The sequence below is a fragment of the Corvus moneduloides genome, chromosome 3 (genome assembly GCF_009650955.1).
Source record: "Corvus moneduloides isolate bCorMon1 chromosome 3, bCorMon1.pri, whole genome shotgun sequence".
Classification (NCBI taxonomy): Eukaryota; Metazoa; Chordata; class Aves; order Passeriformes; family Corvidae; genus Corvus; species Corvus moneduloides.
Window position 1 is genome coordinate 55644380 of NC_045478.1, and position 20745 is coordinate 55665124.

Below are 20745 nucleotides of genomic sequence, written 5' to 3' on the forward strand. Positions count from 1 at the left end.
ATATTGTTCCATATGGAAAATGCATCTGGTGATGTTCAGTGGCCAATGAGGGAAGATTAAATCTTGATGTTTTTGTCTTGTGACAACCTGACTGGTGATGTGGAATTTCTTAGCTCATTTGCTTCCCCTTATTCTGTGTGAAACGTGACAGCCTGAGTTAGTGGGTTAAAGCCTCTTCCCAAGTAAGGCAGGAATAATTCATCTGGAGAGTTCTTTGGAGCTGAATCAAGTTTTGTTATTGTTCTGTTTCTGAATCAGAAATGTTTCTGTTACATTGATTCTCATTTTATTTGTTCTTGTGGACAGTGTTGGAAATCCAGTAGGGGAACTGAAGGTGATGTAAGCTTAGCCTGTTCTTACTTCATTAATAGGGAATGAAAATGCTTGAACTTTCAGTTTACTACACCACTGTAGGGAGGATAATAACCTCCTAAACATTGTATCCTGTTCTTCAAGAGCAAGGGTGATTGTTTTCTTTGTCTGTCTTATCTCCAGATCTTATTTTCACTGTCCTTGAGAGCCCACAGCATGCAAATAGCCACGTTGAATCTCTTTGTTTCTCTCTATTTGGAGACGCAGAAATTTTGACTGTTCTGTGTTTAATATGAACAAGAAGTCTAGAAATTGCTTCTGCTTACACATTTATTTTCAGTCTCTTAATTTTTGTATTTTTATTCTTTGTGGATTTTAAGAGTGCACCCTTGTCACAAGAAACGTGGGAGGCATAATACTTCAAAGATTAAAAGCATAAAGAGGGGTTATTCACCAAGCAAGGGTCGAGTGAACCTCAGGTGGAGTAGCTCTCCTGGGTTAGTTTAGCACCCTCCAATTATGTGTAATGGACTGAAACTTCTTTATAGAGCTTATTAATGTTTTAGAAATATCTGCACACTTTACATCATAATAATGTAACTATGTAATTGTATTTAAATAATTCCGTATTTCAGATAGCTTTAGAATAAACAATTTTTTGTCCACTCTAATGAATGTATTAAGTCTGTGCTGTGTTTTACTTCCTCGTGCTGCATACTTTTCTGAAAGCTTCCAATCTCATTTTTTCCTAGGTCATTTTTCCTAAAGAAAAGAGTAAAAAAAGTTGTAGCTTACTCTCTTCTCTTTCCTGGCTTTGCATTTCTGTTACTACACCAAGTAAAATATACTAGCAGAACCTAAAAGCAGTAGAACTCAACCTGGTTAGTCCAGTCAGTGAGGCATTAATGCTGCAAAGTTTAGTATTTCTCATAATGTGCAAGTGTGCATTCACCTTCCTGGTTTTAAAAATGGGAGGTCTATGGAAATGAATGCAAGAGTGATTATTAGTGTTTTGGCTTGTGAAGCTTAATAATAGGCATTTATATGACCAGTAGCAAATTAGAATGTCTCCTGTGTTAAACTGTTTCTGTTGCCTTATGTGGTGTGTGTTTTTATTTATTTGCATCTGCACAGTGCTCTGGTAACTGCATTGGGCTCATCAGAGGCACAACTAGCACCCCCCAAGGGTTCAATTTCAGATCTAATACGCTGAAACTCCTTCCCTTCTATCTGTGATTTGTTCTACAATTGCTTACTCTTACAACGTGATAGATATTTTTATTATTGCTCTTGAAGTACTACAAACATATCTTTTCTTTTTTTTGGTCTTAGTACTGGCTTATTGGTGTAACCCTTGTCATCTCTCGTGCTGCATCTTTTAGGGGTCAGAATTGGCACATGTACCCAGAAGGCTTGTTATTCGTAAGAAGCAGACACTCAGTTGCAGAGTTGCAGATCTAAGGCAGATCATTAGTAATGCTTCACGTCTGTGCATGACCAGTTTTGAATTCTGCAGGTGATAGGAAGCATGCAGTGCTGTGAACAGATGTGTGTGGTGTTTTTAGTCTCAGGGGCAGAGGTATCATAGAGAAGTAAAAGTAAAAAATTACTGTTGTGTGGGACACTGTACCAGAGAGCAGATGAGAGCTACGTGGCGTGTCTGGGCAGCATCCTGTTCCCTCAGCACACTGAGGTCTCCCTGCTGCATCCTTGCTGTGGCCATGTCCGCTTGGCTGTCCCACTGAGGGTCTTGTGCCTTAATCTGCTCTGCCTTCCTAACTGGAAAATTTGTGCTTGGACCTCTCACCTTCCTGCTTGTTGTTCACAGTGTGATTGTTGTCACTGTCTCTTGCATCATGAGGCTCCTGCTGAGATTTGGAATACACTACCCTTGACTTGGTTTTCCTAAAGTCAGTTAATTTTTTTTTTTTACATACATGCTGAAGGAGCTGAGTGAGCCTGGATCCTCAGAGGAGTTAGGCTTTTTATTTTCTTCTGTGGATCTGAGCTGTAATTCCTGTGTATATACCTGCAGAGCCAGATGAAATCGAGACTGTGCTATTGGTTTCCAAAGTTAGTCAGTTTAAATTTCATAGAAAATAATAACTATCTCCTTGTCAAAGTAGTCTCCTCCCGTGTTCTCATTGCTGCAGGTTATTGAGGCTGGTAGATTAAAGCTGCTGGGAGGATACTTGCACCCGTTGTTCTTCTGCTCTCATTTGAGCATGTGGAGGCAATTCTTACAGTTCAGCTCCCCATATGCAAAGCAGGGAATTATATAATTTTCTTACCTTGTGAAAGGTTGAGGGATATTGACTCTACAGGATCATGAAAAATATGTCCAGAGAATTGCGTGATCTTGAATGTTTCTTTTTCTCTGCATGTTTTTCCAGGACTTACAGTGGGTACAGATGGTCAGAGACAAGCTATCAAGTCCACTGAATGTTCTAAAAATAATCCTTGGCTTCTGCATTGCTGTGCTGTTATATGTACTATTGTTCATGTGCATGGTTTTGGAAAATAATGCCCACAACTGAAGGATTGCTTGTTGATGCTTTAGAGCCAGCAGACAGAATTTCTGGGGGCTTACCCCTGAGCGCAACAAGCAGGACTTTTTCTTGTGTCATGAAAATGTGAACTACTTAAACTGCAAGTAGCAAGGTACATTATTCTTCATGCATGAGAAGGGAAGGAAAAGGCAGAAAAAATAGTTTTGAGAAATTGGTAAATCTATCAAAGTCTTTAAAGGGTGCTCTATTCATATACTAACTTATTTTTAATGTTCCACTTCCCTTTGTTTATATTTGCACTTAGAGCATCTTCTGCTGCTACTTGGAATGTACCAGTGCAGGAAGCTGCTGTCCTGCACTGCCAGGTTGCAGGGAGCACAGCAGGACCTGGAGGCAGGTTCTGGAGGTCTTGGAAGCATGGTGACAATTGAAGTGGTGTGGGTATCCATGGTCAGGAGTTCACTCTGTTCCTGTGATTATTATATTTTAAAAGCTTTTTTTTTTTTCCATTTGTGGCCCTGCTGGAGCATTCCCCTCCTAATTACAAGTTTTCAGTAACATCCCCAAAACTCCCTGGTAGCAAGACTAGATAGACAAAGCAAGTATCCAGAAATGAGTAAATATAAATTAAAATACCCAGAGCAATAGGACTAAAATCAGAAAGAAGAGTATATTTTTATGTATTTTGTTCTTTTCTTTATGTAACTATCACGTGGTGACACTGGCTGAATTTGGAGAGTGACAAATTTTTAACAGGCTCCTTAATGAAATGCATTGTTTGGTAATCAGGTTTACCTTGAAAATGCCAAATTAAAGAATTAGCATTGCTGTAGACATGTAATATAAGCTTTTCAAAATCTACTTCTGTTTCAGTGTGTAGAACATGTTAAACTGAGCCTGAAATTTATATAAAATCAGCTTTGTCATCATTTGAGTTTGGACTGAACTCATGATATATGAGTAAGGTGTCCGTTTCTCAGCATATAAATATCCCCCAAATATGTACATTTTTAATAGTCTGCTGATTCAGTATTTGTCTGTATCAGAAATGAGCTGCCAGGAAACCAAGATTCATTTTAACCATGTAGCCTCAATAATGTTTTAAGCAGGTAATAAAGAATACCTTGGATTTTTTTCTTGTAAGATACCAAAGGACAGATAGGGGAGAAGTGTGGAGTAGGTTTGCCTTTTTTGATGTAACTGTAAAATGTCAGTGACAACCTATAAAGTAAATGTGGGTTTTGTGCTGTTACTACTTAAAAAACTAAAAAATCAAAAGGACTTCTCAGAAATACTAAATACTAGTTTTCTGTAGCAATTAACTGCAGTCTGTGCTATGTTCCTTCTAGCTGTCAGGCTTTCTCTTTTTTTTTCCCTTTAGGGCAACTAGTACAAAATTCCCAACAACACAAGTAAACTCAGAACTTCAGAAGTCAGCCTTCCTAATCAGTTCGCTATTTCTAATACTATGTTTTCAAAGTGTAATTTTAAGACTTTAATATGCCTCTCTAGAACAACACCGTTGTTTCTTCTAAGAAGGTAAACTAAGTAAGTTTTAAGTCAACAGGGTGGAATCTGACATTAAATTATTCTATTATGAAAATTTACTCTAATTGGTGACTGGATATTATATTACTGTATATTTTTATTAGCAAAAGAAAAAAATTTCCTGAATGTCTTTGATGTGTCTGGTCTGTGATTAGCATTCCAATTTTCTGAGTGCCCATCTGTTAGGAATATAATTACTTAATTTTTAAAAATTCTTGATTTATTCCTCCTCACCCTGTAAAAGGACTTGGAGTTGCGTTTGATGTGAGAAGAACCGGCTCCATATCCATGTTGCCATTGCTGGCTTTGGTTAGCACTGATGAAGGCAAACAGCAGACCTCACTCTTGGGGAGCTGAGCAGTGCCTCGCTGGTTTGGCACTGGCACCTCCTGTAGCATCTGTGGTTAGGTCCAGGCTTAACCTCCTCTCTCCTTTTTTGTGCCCCTTTTTGCTGGAGCAGGGGGTGGCTGCTCCGGCACTGGGCCTGACAGAGATGTGGGCAGGCAGGGGTTTCTTCTCCTGGCTCCCTGGGTAGGAGTGCTCCCTTTGTCTGCCAGCCTGGAGCAGGCCAGTGACTTCCCTGGCTGGGGATGTTAGATGATGGGAGGGGAAGAGAATAAATGGAAAGAGCATACCACTGACTCTTGCGTGGGATTAGGCAGTGAGGACAGATCTGTCTTGCCTCTGTTCATCCCAGCTGACCTTGTTTCAGTGAGGTGAGAGACTCTTCCCTCTTCTCATTCCCTTCGGTCCTGCTGTCATTGTGGTCATGGGCTTAGTACTATATTGATGCTTTGGGGTTATTTAATAGTTCTTGGTCTCAGTGTGAGACTCAGCTCTGCCCTCTCAGTGCCCTCATGCCGCATCACAGTGTAGTGAAGGCAAAGCAGGTGAAGGGGGAAAAGTGGTTCCTCTTTCTTTGAACTGTTTTTGTAATTCACTGGGGAGGGTCTAGTTGTACACTTTGAAAGACTTACTGTAACTCAAAGGCAGTGCTCATGAAGCCACCAGTTTTGATCCTCTGAAGATCTAAGAACCTGCCCCAATAGGGAAGATAGAGATGCATCAGAATGCTCAGGAAGTTTGTGGTATCTTCATACAGACTGAACATCTGAGCAGGCCAATTTGTTCTGGTGCTGCTGTTACGCTACTGTCACGTAGGTTTCTGTGACCAGGTGAAGACTGCATCATGCGTTATCTTGCAGACATAAAATAGTATTCTCTTCATAAAGGTAAAGATGTCAGATATTTGCCATTTAAAGAGTACCCATTACTGTAAGACTACCTGATGTGTGAAAATCAGAGCAACTTGATTCTTTTTGATGCACTGGATGCATTCAAAAGTAATGAGTAAGAAAAAGTGCATTTTGAAGTAATGAGCTTCATATGCTCTGGACTGATCATCCATCAATAATGAGAGAAAATTGTGGCAAGCATTTCTAGTAGAATCTAGCGTCATTTGTTCTTGGCCTTTTCAAGTAGATTAGTCTGTCTTTGCTGCATCATCTCTTTTGTTGACATCTGGCAGTTTGTAGCTTGTGATCTTTTAATGCAGGGGAAAATAATGGGAACTGATTAGGTCCCAGAGGAATTTTTCTTCTTTTGCTATGAATCATAATTTATATGGCTTCCCTTTCTTTGTTATACAGCCCATTAGACTAAAATGTATAGTAGTAACTTCTGGTTTGAGTTTATTCTGAAATACTGATAAAAAACTCTAAAGTTAACTTATTTAGTGCCTGTGCACAAGCCATCAGGGTAGGTTAAATGTATATTGAGGAGCGGAAAATGATAAAACATCTTGGCAGGGGTCTTGGACAGCAGTTGATGTGGGATGTTGTTAATTACAGTAATTACAAAGCAGTTCAGAAATTCTCAGGTCCTGGTTTCCAGGTGCCTTGGTACAGCATTCTGCCAAGAGGTGGTGGTCTTCATGTCGAAAACCAGTATTACTGGTCTCCTTTTTTTTTTTTTTTTTAAACTTCTAGATAACCTTCCCCTTGTCCTGCCTATCTCAAGGTGATTACACTTCATCTGGAGAACCAGAGGTCCATCTTGTTTCTCCCTCTATAGTTGTTTCAACGTGCATATTGGTCACAACAGTCAAACCTTGTATAGATGTAGATCACTCTTTTTTCCTTTACATTGTTTTAAAACTTTCAGATCTCTCACAATTTTATAGTATTTTTAGTAATTTAAAATTTAAATTCAAGGTGAGCATTGTGTGTCTTACTGGTTTTACTGTTTGTATTATGTATTTCCAAAGCTTCTCTTGATCTGCCTGTCTAGGAAACACATGAGACCTGGAAGATTTTTTTGGTATAAACTTGAAAGTAGTTTAATCTTTCCGGAGTTTTAAAACTTGATGCTGCTCTTTAGGTTACCGGCTTTGCAAAATGTCTTTTCCACTGCTGAGAAACTGGCCTGAGTGCATTTATTGGTTTGTCTTATTGTATACTAAGTGGATATTGCACAGCAAACACTGGTTAAAGTTTTACTTTGCTTTGTCACTGGGTCAGTTGTATTTCCACAACCTGTTGGGTTTTGTAGGTGTTGTTGACATGTTGATTTATGAACTTCCTGTTTTTAACTGTTATATACAGGAGACTCTACCTGGATATGAGGTACTGACGGGAAAAAGAGCATCTCACTTGGCTGCTCACCTTGCCCATTTGACTGTAAATAATGGAGACCAAGGAAGAGAAGAAGGAACGGCGACAAGGCTATTTTGCTCGGTAAGCTTACAGGGCTTATTTCAATGTTCATTAAAATACAGAACTCCTTATTCTGCCTTTTTCACAAGGCTTTATGACTTTTCAAGTATGTATAAAAATGAAACCCATGCTGCAGTATGTATCCAGAAGGTGCTTTCCTTGTTGTATCCCTGATACTGGAGTGGCCATTTTTTTCTTTTGGGTTGTAGAAGAGACTTGAATTATAATTCTAATTTGTAATATTAAACTGTTCTTGGGAACTCAGTTACAAATTGCATTGCATTTGGGCTTCTGGCATTGAGTTCCTGGACAGTGTTGATGAAAACAAGGCATATCTGAAACATATGTGTGTTTAAACCTGAAGTTTATTTGATTTCAAATAAAGCACAGATTAAGCAGTATTATCTCATAGGATAAGACTAGTTGCGAAAGGGTAAGCTGGCTAAACCATATCATCTTTGTAAATAAAAGCAATGTTTTTTCAATCATTTTTATCACTTGGAATTAATGATTGGTGATTTTTAAGAAATAAGTGATATTGCTTTCCTAATAACTTGTCTTTGTTAATTTAGCAGGTCTCTAATCATCTCTGAGCTCTGATGTACAAGAACAACCAAAGCTCACTTACTCTTGGGAGGGGATAGGAAATGGGTTTAAAAAACATCTTTGCCTCAAGGATGTTTTCTGTTCTGTTGAAGAGGAGAATAGCATCCTCTCTCCACTCAGTACTAAATAACTGGAAACTAAGTGCATTACAGACATCTAGAGACATGCCTGTCACAACATTTAGAAGTAGTGTGGGGAAAAGTTGCTGCTTCTTTATTGCTGTTCAGGTTCTATGTAAGGGTGGCTAAAGACTGGAGGAAGTTTTGGTCATGTGTTGATGTCTGGTGACTTGCTTTCCATTTGGAGAAATGCAGTTATGTTGATGTTGGCAGAATGCTGCAGTTTGGGATTCTGAGAAGGGGAAGTGGATAATGGCACCTAAAACAGAGGGGGCATTATGAAGGATAAAGCAGAAGTAGCTAAAGGATTGTACTAAGGAACAAGTAATTTTGTGTTAAAGAAGACTCAGGCTTTGAGACAGATGTCTGAGTAAGACGCTTTAGTATTGAGAATGTTTTGTGTTTTTTCTAAGTGCTGTCTGCTAAGCAAGTGGAAAGCCTCAAGAGGCTTTCAGGAAAGTCCTTGACAGTTGTATTTAATCTGCTTTTCTCTGTCATCTTGTGAGTGTTTTCTTTTAAAAATTCACAGGGGCAGCATGCCTTGTTTGGGCATAGGACATTTAGCCAGGTTCAAAAACATCTGAAATCAATTCATAGTTCTAGCACTTAGCTGCTGTGTAGCTTTGGGGGGGATCACCTGTCTTTTCCCTCCCAGCTTTCATCTTTTTTTATATATATATTGCAGGCCCTTATGTGAAGTCCTCACTCTAAGCAAAGCCATGGATGATTTTTACAAGAATGTGCATGCAGACCCTCAGGTCATGTGTTAATAGAAGCTGAAGTCTGTCAGTAGGTGTCATGCCCAGCTTTTCTTCCTGTACATTGTCTGTGTGTGCAGACAGGGACAGAAGCAGAACTTCATTTGCATTTAGCATCCTGAGTGTAGCACGCTTCCTATAGTAAACAGATGCCACAGGATCTTGCAGATGAACGGTGTAAATGCTTTGCATGATGACCCATATAAATGTCATATGAATACCTGAAAATAATAGGCAGATTATACTGCCTTTAGTACAGACAGTTCCAACCATGTCCCTGGGTTTTTTTAAACTTTTAAAAATTTTGACTTGACACAGAAGTTACCAGATTAGTTTCCTCATATTGGGACACAGATAATTTAATCAGATGCATACTTTGGTGTTGCTACCAGTTTGGGATGTTTTGTACCTTGGAATTTGTGGAAGGTTGTTCTGTCCTTAAATTTAAGCACCCAAGTTTGGTAAGTTCTGACTCTCATACACTTTTGTGTGCTGCTTCAAACATGCTGCTTTTCATGCCAGCTTGGGCTCATATTTATTAAGCTAAGAGCAACCTTAGCTGGTTCCCAATCATGTGCACCTCTGTACTTCCATTACTGTATTTTTCCCTGTATTATTACTATTATGTTTTGTGAGTCTAAGATAAGAGTAGTATTTACAAAATCTAAATTTATGTAAACATCCTCCTGAAGCAAAGACTCTTCACCTCACCTTTACTTTAATCTTGTTGTTTTTGCCTGTGATCAGATGCTCATGGGAGAAGACTCTGCTATTTACTAAGGAAGAGAATGGGAAATGGATTAGACTTTTTGCCAGCAGGAGGAAAATCTGTGCTTGTCAGAAGGGTGGGGAAAAGGACTCCACTCAGGGCTGAGAAGAAGGATCCCTTTTGCTTATGTCCTGGTTATAAAGGGGAAAATGTTTATATTCAATGCTGGTGGAATAAAATATTTAATATAGTCCACTAAGTACCTACAAATGAAAATACATGAATTTTAATAGAAAATCTCACTCTTTAACGTGAGGGGAAAGGTTATTATTATGTTAACAAGGTGAAAAGCATTAACTGAAAAATGGGAGATGATGCTTTTTCTCTTAAGCTGCTGCTAACAGAAACCCAAGTTCTGTGTTGGCAGAGCTGGGCAACATGTGAACATGAGCAGTGGGACAAACAGTTCCCTTACTGGCCTGCCAGCATCTCAAAGTGTCTGACTTCCCATCAGAAGCTGGCTTTTGGTCTTCAGGGTAGTGTAATCTTGGTGCTTCCTGGGCAGCTTTTGGTAGGGGTGGTGCTCAGTGTCTGAGTGATTATGCTTGCAATTGTTGGAAGGGTTAGCTTGAGAATCCCAAAATATGTGCAGACAAACCAGCTCCTGAATTGCAAGACCAAGATGAACATGAAATTGTCTGCATCTCTGTCCCCAAAATTTATTGTTGTTTACACATTTATCCTTTAAAATATGTGAAATTGCTCTGTAGAAGAGACCCACTCAGCCATCATATCTTTCCACTACACATAGTTATGGTCTGAGTGCCTCAATTTTCCCAGGTCTTTCCCCCTCCCTGTGGCAAGTGAAGCTGAAATAAAACCTTCCCCATCAGTTTTTGCTTCTTACGAAATGCAACTTTACCCACTCTGTTTTGTGGTAAAGGGCTTACTTTTTGCCTTAGTTGGCAGAAAACGAAAAAAGTGATTTTTTCGAACAAAATAGAAATGTCTTCAAAGCTTTTTAAAGAGATTTCTTGTGTAGGTAAGATGTTACGTCTCGTGGGAGTTTAACAGGCAAGAAGTGAAAGTATAAGAGTAACATGTGAGCATAAATTTCTCTTATGCAATAAGTCCTTATTTAACTGTTACTCCTACTTAAAGGCTATTCTGTGTAGTTAAGTTTTCTTGCCTTATTTTCCCAACCACATTTGTAGGTTTTTCTGTTGCCTTCTGTGTCACTGGCTCCTGAACGCACCAGTATCTGTGCTGGTATTCAGCAAGTCCAAAAACAGATGGCACAGTGTAATGGATGTACAGTGGCACATCTATGTATATTGACTCTACTGTGACATTTGGTGCTTTTTATTGTGATTATGTGCCCGTGAACCTGGGTACAACTTCCTATTTCCCTCTGCCTGTGCATCTTCCCTCTCACCTTAAAGAATGGAGAGCCTCTCTGTTTTCTTTTGCCCATTGTATAGGTTTGAGTTCAGGGGTATGTCACCTCATAAAATGAATAGCCATTAAAATTTTAGCTTAATTTAGAAAGAAACTACCAAAATGAGTGTTGTGTATCACGCAGAAAGAATTTCCTTGGGTGTAAATTGGTAGTCTGGAAAGCTGAATGTATAGCTTGAAACTGGAATTGATTTGCTTGTGCTATTGTGTGATGCGAGATATCTTTGGACAAGCAGTTAAAGGAGATGAGAAATCATAAGGGAAGAGTTTAAACAGTTTTTTGAAAGAATGACAAAAGGGGCTATTTCAGTTTCAAGTTTTCTGTGTCTCAGCATTCATCACAGCAAGTTACTGAGCATTTTCCATGCTTTGTACAATCCTGTGTCAAGTAGCTGCCTACTACTGTCTTAGCAGGGAAAACAAGTAAGCATGCTTTATTTGAAAAAATGCTGCTTTTCAACTAGTTGACCAAAATACTTACATCAGTTTTATTAATTGTTATGTCTTCGACTTGTGGTGACCTTAATCTGAAGAATATGTGTGGAGATGAGCTGTAAAAATGATACTTACATTGAGTGTCCAGGGGAATTACGAATTTTAGTTTTCAGTTTCTTTTTGGTTACCATTGAGAGCCAAATTTCTGAAGCCAAAGATGAAGCACTTTATTTTCACTGGGATTTGGGTGCTTTTGTGTTTATTGCATTTACATTTGTCTTACTACTGTCACTCTTTTGAGAAAACTACATAAATGTCTAGGACATGCTTCAAAGGCCATCCCAGTAGGCAGAGGCTCCCTTTAGCTCCAGATTGCTAATACTTTGACAGAACCTGAAGCCAGTTGTATAACTTGTAAAACTCCTGTTTCCTTATCATGTCAAGATCTAAGGGAAATAAAGGAATTCACAGCACATTTTAAGTTAATTTAGATTCTTGGCTTAGATAACTAAATTTACATCCATACAGATGAGGGTTTATACATTAAACCCAAGATTTAAAAAATATATGAGTGTTTACTGCAGTTGTTGTTTACTTGTTACCAGCTCCAATTACAGCTTTTTCCCCCTTCTAGTTATTTTTAATGCTTAAAAATGAATAAAACCATACAACAAGTGGTGTACAGCTCTTCAGTCACATAGTTGACTATGACCTAACCTTAGCTTTCCTTTTAAGTATTCACAATTCCCACAGCAGGAATCACTGATACATAGCTACTGAGCTGTAAACAGCTAGAGTCTGGAAAGCTTAGCTGGGGAAGGCATTATATGTACTTGTCATGTTGTTATGGTTTTTCCCTGATCCTTGCTCTTGGCAGCTGTTGGAGGCAGGATGTTGCCTTGCACAGACCCTTGGTCTGTCATGCTGTGGTCATTCCTTTGGTCAGTCTTTTGCATATTGCAAGCTATCAGATTTATGAGCATCTCATTTGGACTTTTTCTGTCTTCCGTTTTTTTCCCATATTCAGTAATTGTGCACTTCATATTTTTTATTCCTGTGGCTATTAAGACATAGTAAGATGATAAAACAAGAAAAACACACTGAGCACAGAGGGACTGTGTGGAAAGAGGGTATCAGTGGTGGCTAGGACAGAGGAAAACCTAGATAAGAAATCTATGCACAAAGATACTTTATTGGAGGCATCTCCTATATGTGAGACCTTTTCATAAGTTTTTCTGTTGGGTGCGGTTCTTGTTGGTCAGACTCATTATAGCCATGTAACAGACTTCAAGTGTTTTGGGTGCTCCTCAGCTCACTATTTTTACAGCAGTTGCCTCCTTGCAGTTGTTCTTACTGTGCTGAGCCAATGTGTTGATGTTAATTCAGGTTTCTTGTAGCACCCATAATTTATTTTTTGCTTTTAGGAGGAAAAGTTTTCCACACATTGTTTTTAAAACAAACCATCATGGAGGTTTATCTTGGGTGTGAAGAATAGTCAAGCCAAGATCCTGGAGATGCTTAAATATTTTTTAAATGACTCTAGGAAATAATACATCATTTCAGTTCAGCTGTACAATGAAAATATCTTAACTCAGCTTCCAGATATATAAACATCACCTCATAATTCTGTTACTGAAACTGAATAACAGTATTGCATTTTACTCACATTGTTTCAGGCAATAACATGTATGCCTGAGGCATTCTGTTTTGTAAGAAAAGGCTGAATATATCACTACTTCAGATTTATGGGGTGCAATGGTTATTATTTCCTCTGTTATTTAGGGGGTGTGTGTGTGCAGGATAGTTGATTTGCTATGGTGGATAGCTGAAAAACGCCATAAAATAGTTTTTGAAATACACAGTATTATGATTGACCTTCCAGGTACTTATACAATGTTTTTAGCAGATTTTCTGCCTGCTGCACTGTAGGTCAGTATTTTAGCTGCCCTTTGTAACTGTCATGGTGTAAGACATTTAAAAATGTCTAGAATTTCACAGAAAGCATCATTAGAACCTTTTGGGTGGAGCTTTGGGAGATTGGTCAGGTCCTTCAGATGCTTGAGAGACACTTGCTATTCATTGCTCACAAACCTTTTAGTGTGTGTGTATGTATATTTATATAAAGTTTTCTTTTTATCATAAGTGTAAATCTGGAGAATGAGAGTTGGGAGGGAAATTGAACCTGCTTTTTCTGAAATGTTGCATGGGAAAAGTTGAACAGCTGTTTATCTTGGGAACTGTTTCCTCATCTCACATTGGAGTTGCTTTCTGGATTCTGAGGTTTCTGTGTTAGCAGTCTTGTAATTCTGTGGTGCAGGATAGAACTCCGCAAAAGAGTATGAATCACCATTTTCTGTTTAGTCTTTAAAACACAGAATTATTCCCAGTGTGAGTGCTTCCTCTGGGAAACATAAACAAGCTAGTGGTTTCTGTAGTCTCGGTTCTCTCCAGTGCTTTCATCCTCAACAGTAGTGGAGTCATTTAGGATTGAAGAAGAATTTTGTTACTGGTAACAGAGTTAGTGAAAGTATTTAATGGGGCCCCAAGGCTTTCCTCAGGCTTCTTTAAAACTTTCCAGTACCAGAACTGCTGTTTATGGAGATACAAAGCCTGTGTAAGACAGGAAGCATGGTTAACCTCTTCACCCATTCACTTCTCCCTGCATGTGAAGTGAGACTTGGGTAACAGTGTAGCCTCTGTCTGAAGAGGCTTTTTTTTAAGATGGGGGAGAAAGTGGAGTTTTTTGATGTTCTTGATTTCTTTGAGAGCTGTATCACAGACTGTGCAGAGAAAAGAATTTATTTAATCTTCAAATGTACTGTCTGTGTCACACCAGTAATGTCACAATTTTTCACTTTGCAAGATTCTTGTAAGGTTGGATTGTTAGACAGAAGCATGCAATGACCTTATATTTGCTTTTCCCAAAGGGACCTTTGGGTGTCTCTTATCAGCCTTTAAAAAGAAACTTATTTAGCCTCCTTTATAGAACATATATAGTTACACGATGGGCCTTTTGATGTAGACATCTGTGCAGTTTTGATAAGAGCTGCTATTAACATAGTTGCAATGTAATTTGTCTTCCTCTACTTCCCTTCCCCGTGGCCTACAGCTGGGAATGCTGGGCGCTGAGGGGTGTACTGGATGTTCCTGGTCTGCCATGCCATTGACCTTTTCGCTCTTGGATTTAAAGACATATCTTAAAGATTATAAAATTTACAAATTTGAGCTTCACAAGATGGCTTTCTGGACAGGTGAGATACAGACTTCTTACTGTATCTGATATAATTACAGTTTTAAATTGCTTTGTTTCCATAGTGTCTGCAGGTACAGTCTTGTCCTTTCAGCCTCCCAGGTGTGTGTTCTCTTCTGTTCTTAGGTGCTTTATGTATCTGCTGCATAAAATTCTGCTTAACCCCAGTGAACTGTTTTAAAATTAAGTCTAGCTTAAACACTAGTGGAAATGTAGCATAATACCTGACAGTCAGTTTTAAGGTGATGTTGTGTAAGATGCTACTGAAAGGAGGTAGTCCCACTCAGCCTTCTGGTTTTGCCATGTCTCTTACAGATGACAGAGCTGTCATCACTGAGCTGCTTCAGCATGAAGATGCCTTCCAGGAGCAGCCACCTAAAAAGATGCCTAATGGTACTGACTTTTTAGTGGTGCTGTTCATCATCATCTGCTCATGCTGTGAGAAACAGCAACTGTCTTGCCTCCTTTTGGCAGCAGTCCTGGTCAGTTCTCCTGTGCTTTATACCACGTGGTAGTAGGGAGTGGGCTGTACAGTATTTTGAGAAGGAGAACAGTCGGCATTGTGAGCTAAGTCAGAGTTTGCTGGATTGAAGAAAACACAGGCTGATAAGAAGCTAGACATGCACCCTCAGGGAAGGTGTTTCTGGCTCAGAAATGAAATTGCCTGCCTTTGTATCTGCCCTCATTCAGGGCTTTTGCCTGTATGGTTTTGGCATATGCCATGCTAACATTGTATAGTCTATTTCTGGTAATGGTGCTGCGTGTTTAAAGGGAAAGGGATGAATGATACTTGCAGGAACATGCTTTTGGAAAGGGGCAGTTTTTTCCCTCTCGGTCTGAAAGATTGAAAAGCATTATATAGCTAACTAAGGGAATTCTGTGGGTAAGAGATGAAATACTGTGGATCCTCTGTGGGTACACTGGATACCTGTCTGCTTGCAGTGTATCTGAACTAATAGTTTCATGTTCTGCAGTTTTTGCTGCATGCCTCTGGGCACTAGGCTCCCCACTCCTGCCTCCTCCCCAAGGAAATGAAGCTTTTTTCCTTTGCTCTGGGGCTTTGAACAGGGTAAGATGCTGTAAGGATATTCCTGGTGGCTTTAGGTTCCCTATGGTAAACTTGCATGCCTTCAGTGTTAATCCATCTTCCAGACTGTGTTTGGAAGGGATTTCTTCCACTCCACCCTGTTCCTGCCAATCTGATTATGCAGAGGTGATTTGTATGTGGAGGTTTGTGGTGGTTTTTTTCTGTCCTGCTCTGTAGTCAGGGCGAGGAGTGTTTCTTAGGATCATCTGAAATGTGAGCATGTATTTTAGCTATGCTCTAAGTCTCTCATGCCATTCCACTGAGATCTGTGGGATTCCTCCTGTTGATTTATGTGAGACAAAATCCCAAGGAGAGCAGCAGAAGTGGTTAAGAATTTGGGGAGGAGAGGTAGTTGTCCTTATGCTGGAAAACCTTTGTAATGAAAATGAGCCATAAATTAGCTCTCTGGGTGTCTTAATACACTGAGTATTTTCCTGTGAGACAGCAGTTTCTGGCACAGAGAACTTGTCTTGTATAACACTTAATATACTGCTAATAACTTCAGGCTTTTGGAACTATTTTTCTTGACTGGCTATTTTTGTTTCAGTAGGTGTAAGCTTAACAGCTAGCCAGTCACTGGTAAGCTTAGTTTAAATTATGTTATGGTTTTGGCATAACAGTGCATTTCTGTCATGGATTTTTGCTTTCAGTAATGCTTCTTTAAATAAATGGCTTGAAGATGTTAATCACATGTTTCAATCAGACAATCTTTAAAAGTCAAATCTCCTTGAGCAGAAGATTTATCTGTATGTTCACTTACCTTTTAGTGAACTATATGTTAAAAAGATGATGCTGCTCTTTCCACCTGGACCACAGCAGGTGCTGCATGTACCAGTTCTGCTTGCCTGAGGCTGAGAAGGATTTTTTGTTGTTATAGAGATGTTCTGTGTTACAATACTGCCAAAACTCTTTTTTTTTTTTTTTTTTTTTTTTTTTGGCAATCCAAAACTACAGCATATGACTCTGGTCCCATGGACGGATGCATTTGAGCAATTTTATGCATGTGAGGAACCATACTGTTAGGTTTTACAGAGCAGTGAAAGCTGCTAGTAGGAGCTGGGCTGTCCAGGCACGAGTGGTGGGAGCAGGTCCAGAGCACTGTGGCTGCAGGGAGAAGTGCCACGGCACCAGAGCGGAGGGGAGGCCCGCAGCTCCCTACCCACCTGCCATAGCAGGGGTAGGACCCAGCATGCCAGGAAGCTTTCCTTCCCAGCCCAGAAAGGAATGGACAAGTGGGCATAATGGCAGGCAGCAGGACAGAATGTCTCAGAGCACCTCCCTTATCTGGCTTGGGCTGGCTGGATTTGGCAGGAAGTCATTGTCCTTGAAAATACCAGGAGACTGAGGACAGCTCCTGGCCTGCTGCTCCCACTACCCTCCTGCTCTGCGTCTGCAGGGAGGAGGTGGCGGCACTCAGCCCCCTGGATGCTGCTGCAGGGAATGAGGCCACTTGGTGTTAAGCAGAAGGGCTGCCTTACAGGATTAAATTCAAGAGCACTGTAACTTCACCTTATTATTCTAGTTCAGCTACTGCTTCAAGTGCAGTGAGACCTCATGGACTCGCTGAGTCCAGAGAACACGGAGATGGAGCAGAGCCTCTTGTGTCCTGCTGGTGACCCTTCTTCCATCATGCTGACAGAGGGCAAGATTTACTTTTTGCTTCTTCATTTTCCCTGAAGTAATTGCTTCTTCCCCTTCCAGCCATATGCGTTTTGACTGCATGTTAAAAGTTTCAGCTGAAGTGAAAATGAAAAAATTCAAACTATTCTTCAGGCAAAAATAAATGCATAAATAACATAGTATTTTATGTAAAACTCATGGAGGAGTTTTAAGATGTAGTAATTAATACACATTTTATCTCTTATGAGTGTAATTGAGCACCTACTACACTACTGTAATGGTATGGCTGCTGGAAAATATCAGACCATGTCAAATTCTCATTTTAAGGATATGCTTGTGAGAAGTTGCCCTTGTACATGCCTGCTATGTGACTGTCCCAAGTAGCCAAGCTCTCCCTGTCTTGTCATCTTTATACCTATGGTTACTGGTCTTTTCGCTCTAGTATTAAAAAGGTGGTGCCATATTATTTTGTATAGAAGATGATGCAGGCACCTGCTCTGGGTCTAGATTGATCATCATTCTCACTTAGGAAATATCTGTTGCATGAGACAATATCAGCCACTATTCTAAACACTGAAACTACAGATCCCTTTTTTTTCCCCCCACCTGTTATCAGCATGGCTGAGTGTCTTTTCAGAACTTTAATCCATGTAACAAGATCTTCACTGCACTTGGACATTTCTTCTGTGCTGTATGCCAGTTCATGGGAAGTCTGTTCAGGAAAGCCATTAAACTCCTCAACATGCAAAATAGCTTGCAGGTTGTTTGAGGACAATGAATGCAAACACAGAAATGAGATATGCAATTGGTTGGTTGAGATTTGTTTTTAGCAATTACTCTGAAATGCATTAAATAAAACCTTTTTTCACTCACATTGGTGTGCTTTTTGCTGTAAATTTGTTCCTGAATAGGTAAGTTTTTAACCTGTTTGCAGCCTGTGCACAGCATCTCTTACACGGTCATCTCCAGCTGTTATTAACAGAATCCATGAGAAATATGTAGTGACATTTGGATAATTCTGGTGTCATCATGAAAGTTAGCATTTAAAGCCATCGGTTTGGCTTCCCTTTTAGTGCCTTTTTTTAAAAGAGAAAAAACCTTGGCCTTCTCTCCTAATAATAAAAAAGAGAAAGTGTGGGTTTTTTCTTTGTGTTTTTCTTTTTTTAAACTACTTTTTTTTAAAGCGGTATTGGATTGGTAGTTTGATGCCGTACAGATGGGTGCAGTGATGCAGAGCACCTCAACATTTAAATGGTAATTTTCAAAGTAACTTTCTTAAGAAAAGCAAAAGCTAATGCAAGGACAGGTCCTTTAAGTCCCCTCCCTCTCTAAGCTATCTTTGTTCATGGTCTTTTAAATAAAGCAACTGTTGAATTTTTGACTTTACTTTGCTCACTGACTTCTCAACCATAGCCACTTTTAGATCACTGCAACTCTTTTTGTCAGCAGACACTGACAGGTGACTTCACTTATGAAGTTCAGTCAACTTACTCAACATTAAGATCTTTTTTATGGAGAAAACAATGCTTTTTTCTCTCTGCTGCTGTTGGAGAAGCAGAGTCACTGTTTCCTTTTTGCAGCAGGGGAAGCTGCCCATCTTCTAGCCCTTGGAGCACCAATGTTTATGAAAACTCCCCATTGCCAAAGCACCTTTTCGGAATAAGCAGGAAGAAGCTGCCATGACCACTTCAGTGCTCCTGTCCAGAGGTCTGTTGGGCATGGTGTGGTGTGTGCCTGGTTTGGCTTTCTGGCCTCCTCTTTTTACTGATCTCAACATAACAGAGAGCAACCAAGGCTGTTGCTTGACCAGCCCTTCCATCTTGGCAAACGGCCTTCTTGGAGGAGCAGCCTTGCCTCTGCTTATGGCCTTCTCCTTCTGTGTTGATACCAAGGGTAGCACAGCCAAGTGGGAGCTAATGGGGGAGTGATCCAATTCTGAAAAAATGATTTGTGTATTGGTATTTTTGCTGGGTTACCTTTAACCTACATAGTTTCCCGGATCTGGTCCCTGTGCAGCTGCAGCAAATGGGTTTGTACAAAAATTGGGACAACTCCTGGGGACAGAATAAGTGGTGAGCAGAGAGAGAGGCACCTTCTTTTGCTAACAAAAGTAGCTTAAAAGTTTTTTTCTTTGAGCTACAGGCTTTGAGACAAGTCTCCTTTTCCTCAGATGGCATTGTGCTCTGGAGGCTTGCTGTGCTTTTTGTCTCATTACTGTTGCACCCACCATACCTGATTTCTGCTGGCGGCCAGGCAGGGATGCTCAAGAATGAGAGGCAGGGAAAAAAAAGGGGGTGCCTGCAGGTATCCTTCAAGAGTCTGCCCACAGGTGTACAGCCTTCTAACAGCTTGCCATGTAGATTCCTTCTACAAAAGAAGAAAAAAACAAACCAACCAAGCCACCAAAAGTGAAAGACTGTATCCCTGTCACTGTGTTCTCCATGGCCCTGCCATGATGAATTTTCATATTTGCTCTTTGTACCTTTTTACATCTTTGGCAAACAGTGTGCCTAAGCTATTTATTTTTATCTGCTTTTCACTTTTTTCTGAATGTAATTCTTGAAAGAATTTAATTTGGTGCTTCTCATATAAAAAATACTAAAATAGCACTTCTTGAGGTTTTTTTCCCTGGAGGTGGGTTCCAGCTCCATTACTGCTGCACAATGTATGGCACATTTCCTGTGGGTTTTGCTTTAACTGACCATTGATTTTCACCTACTGTTTTATTGCTTCCTTGCAAATGTTTGTTGCCATTTGAGTCACTGAGCACTAAATTTCTTTCTGACTGTTTTCAGTCAGTTTAATCAATACTAAAACTGCTTTCTACTATCAGGAAATTTTGCCACATAGGCGATCTGAGAAAGTGGGTGTGCAGCAATCACTGTATAGAGCAGCACATATTCCCCCAGAGCTTTCCATGTACCCTGTTGTTGTCTTTGGGGTTGTTATCAATTCTTGTACTTTGTTTCCCAATTTTAATTAAATATTAAAGGCCCTTCCTCTTTTTTTCATGGAATTTGAGTTTTATGAAGAGTGTTCCGTTGAGGCAGGGAGTGAGGAGTTTATCAGTTTTGGAGAAACTTGAAATGTGTGTCAGCCAGCCTGATGAGCTTACTGTCCTTGTCAAAATAAAAAAGTTGTAGTATGGTGTGACTCTTTCTGAGCAGCTTCTCTGTAACATCCTCCTTTGCTGTGTAACTGCAGTTCTCTTTTTCTTGCAGTTTCACTCAGCTGATATGGAGGGGAGTGGTGGCTCGAGGGGCTGGCACTAAGTAGAGGAGCACTGCTGGGAGCCAGAACTGGTGACAGGGCAGGGCCGTCTCTCCCTTGCCAGGGCTTTAGTGCAGGGAGGGTGTCTTGTTGAGCCACTTCCAGAAGAATTCCTTGCATGTGTAGGAGCAGTTTGGGGTGATAAATGAACACCACAGTAGGAGAGAGTATCTGGCATTGTCAGCAGAAGACAACAGGAGGAGCATGATGGGAATTTGTTAAGAGTCAAGTTGGTATTTGTGACAAAATAGATCTGTGGTGCTGCTTTAATTGAATAAGCCTAATCAGTGAACTCCTGGCAAAGTTAAAGGAGTCATCTGAAGGGAGGGATTTCTTCATTTGCCTTCTG

The 20745-nt window shown here is 40.0% G+C and overlaps 1 protein-coding gene across 4 annotated transcripts in view; it reads left to right on the plus strand.

Annotated features, from left to right (window-relative positions):
- Positions 1 to 20745, plus strand: part of NCOA7 (nuclear receptor coactivator 7) — an 87114-nt gene that overhangs the window by 18301 nt on the left and 48068 nt on the right. For all 4 annotated transcript variants that reach the window (XM_032101610.1, XM_032101609.1, XM_032101612.1 and 1 more), the window contains one exon: positions 6974 to 7105. In XM_032101610.1, the coding sequence (XP_031957501.1) occupies positions 7056 to 7105 (50 nt within the window). In that variant the 5' untranslated portion in view covers positions 6974 to 7055. The remainder of the gene's footprint in view (positions 1 to 6973; positions 7106 to 20745) is intronic.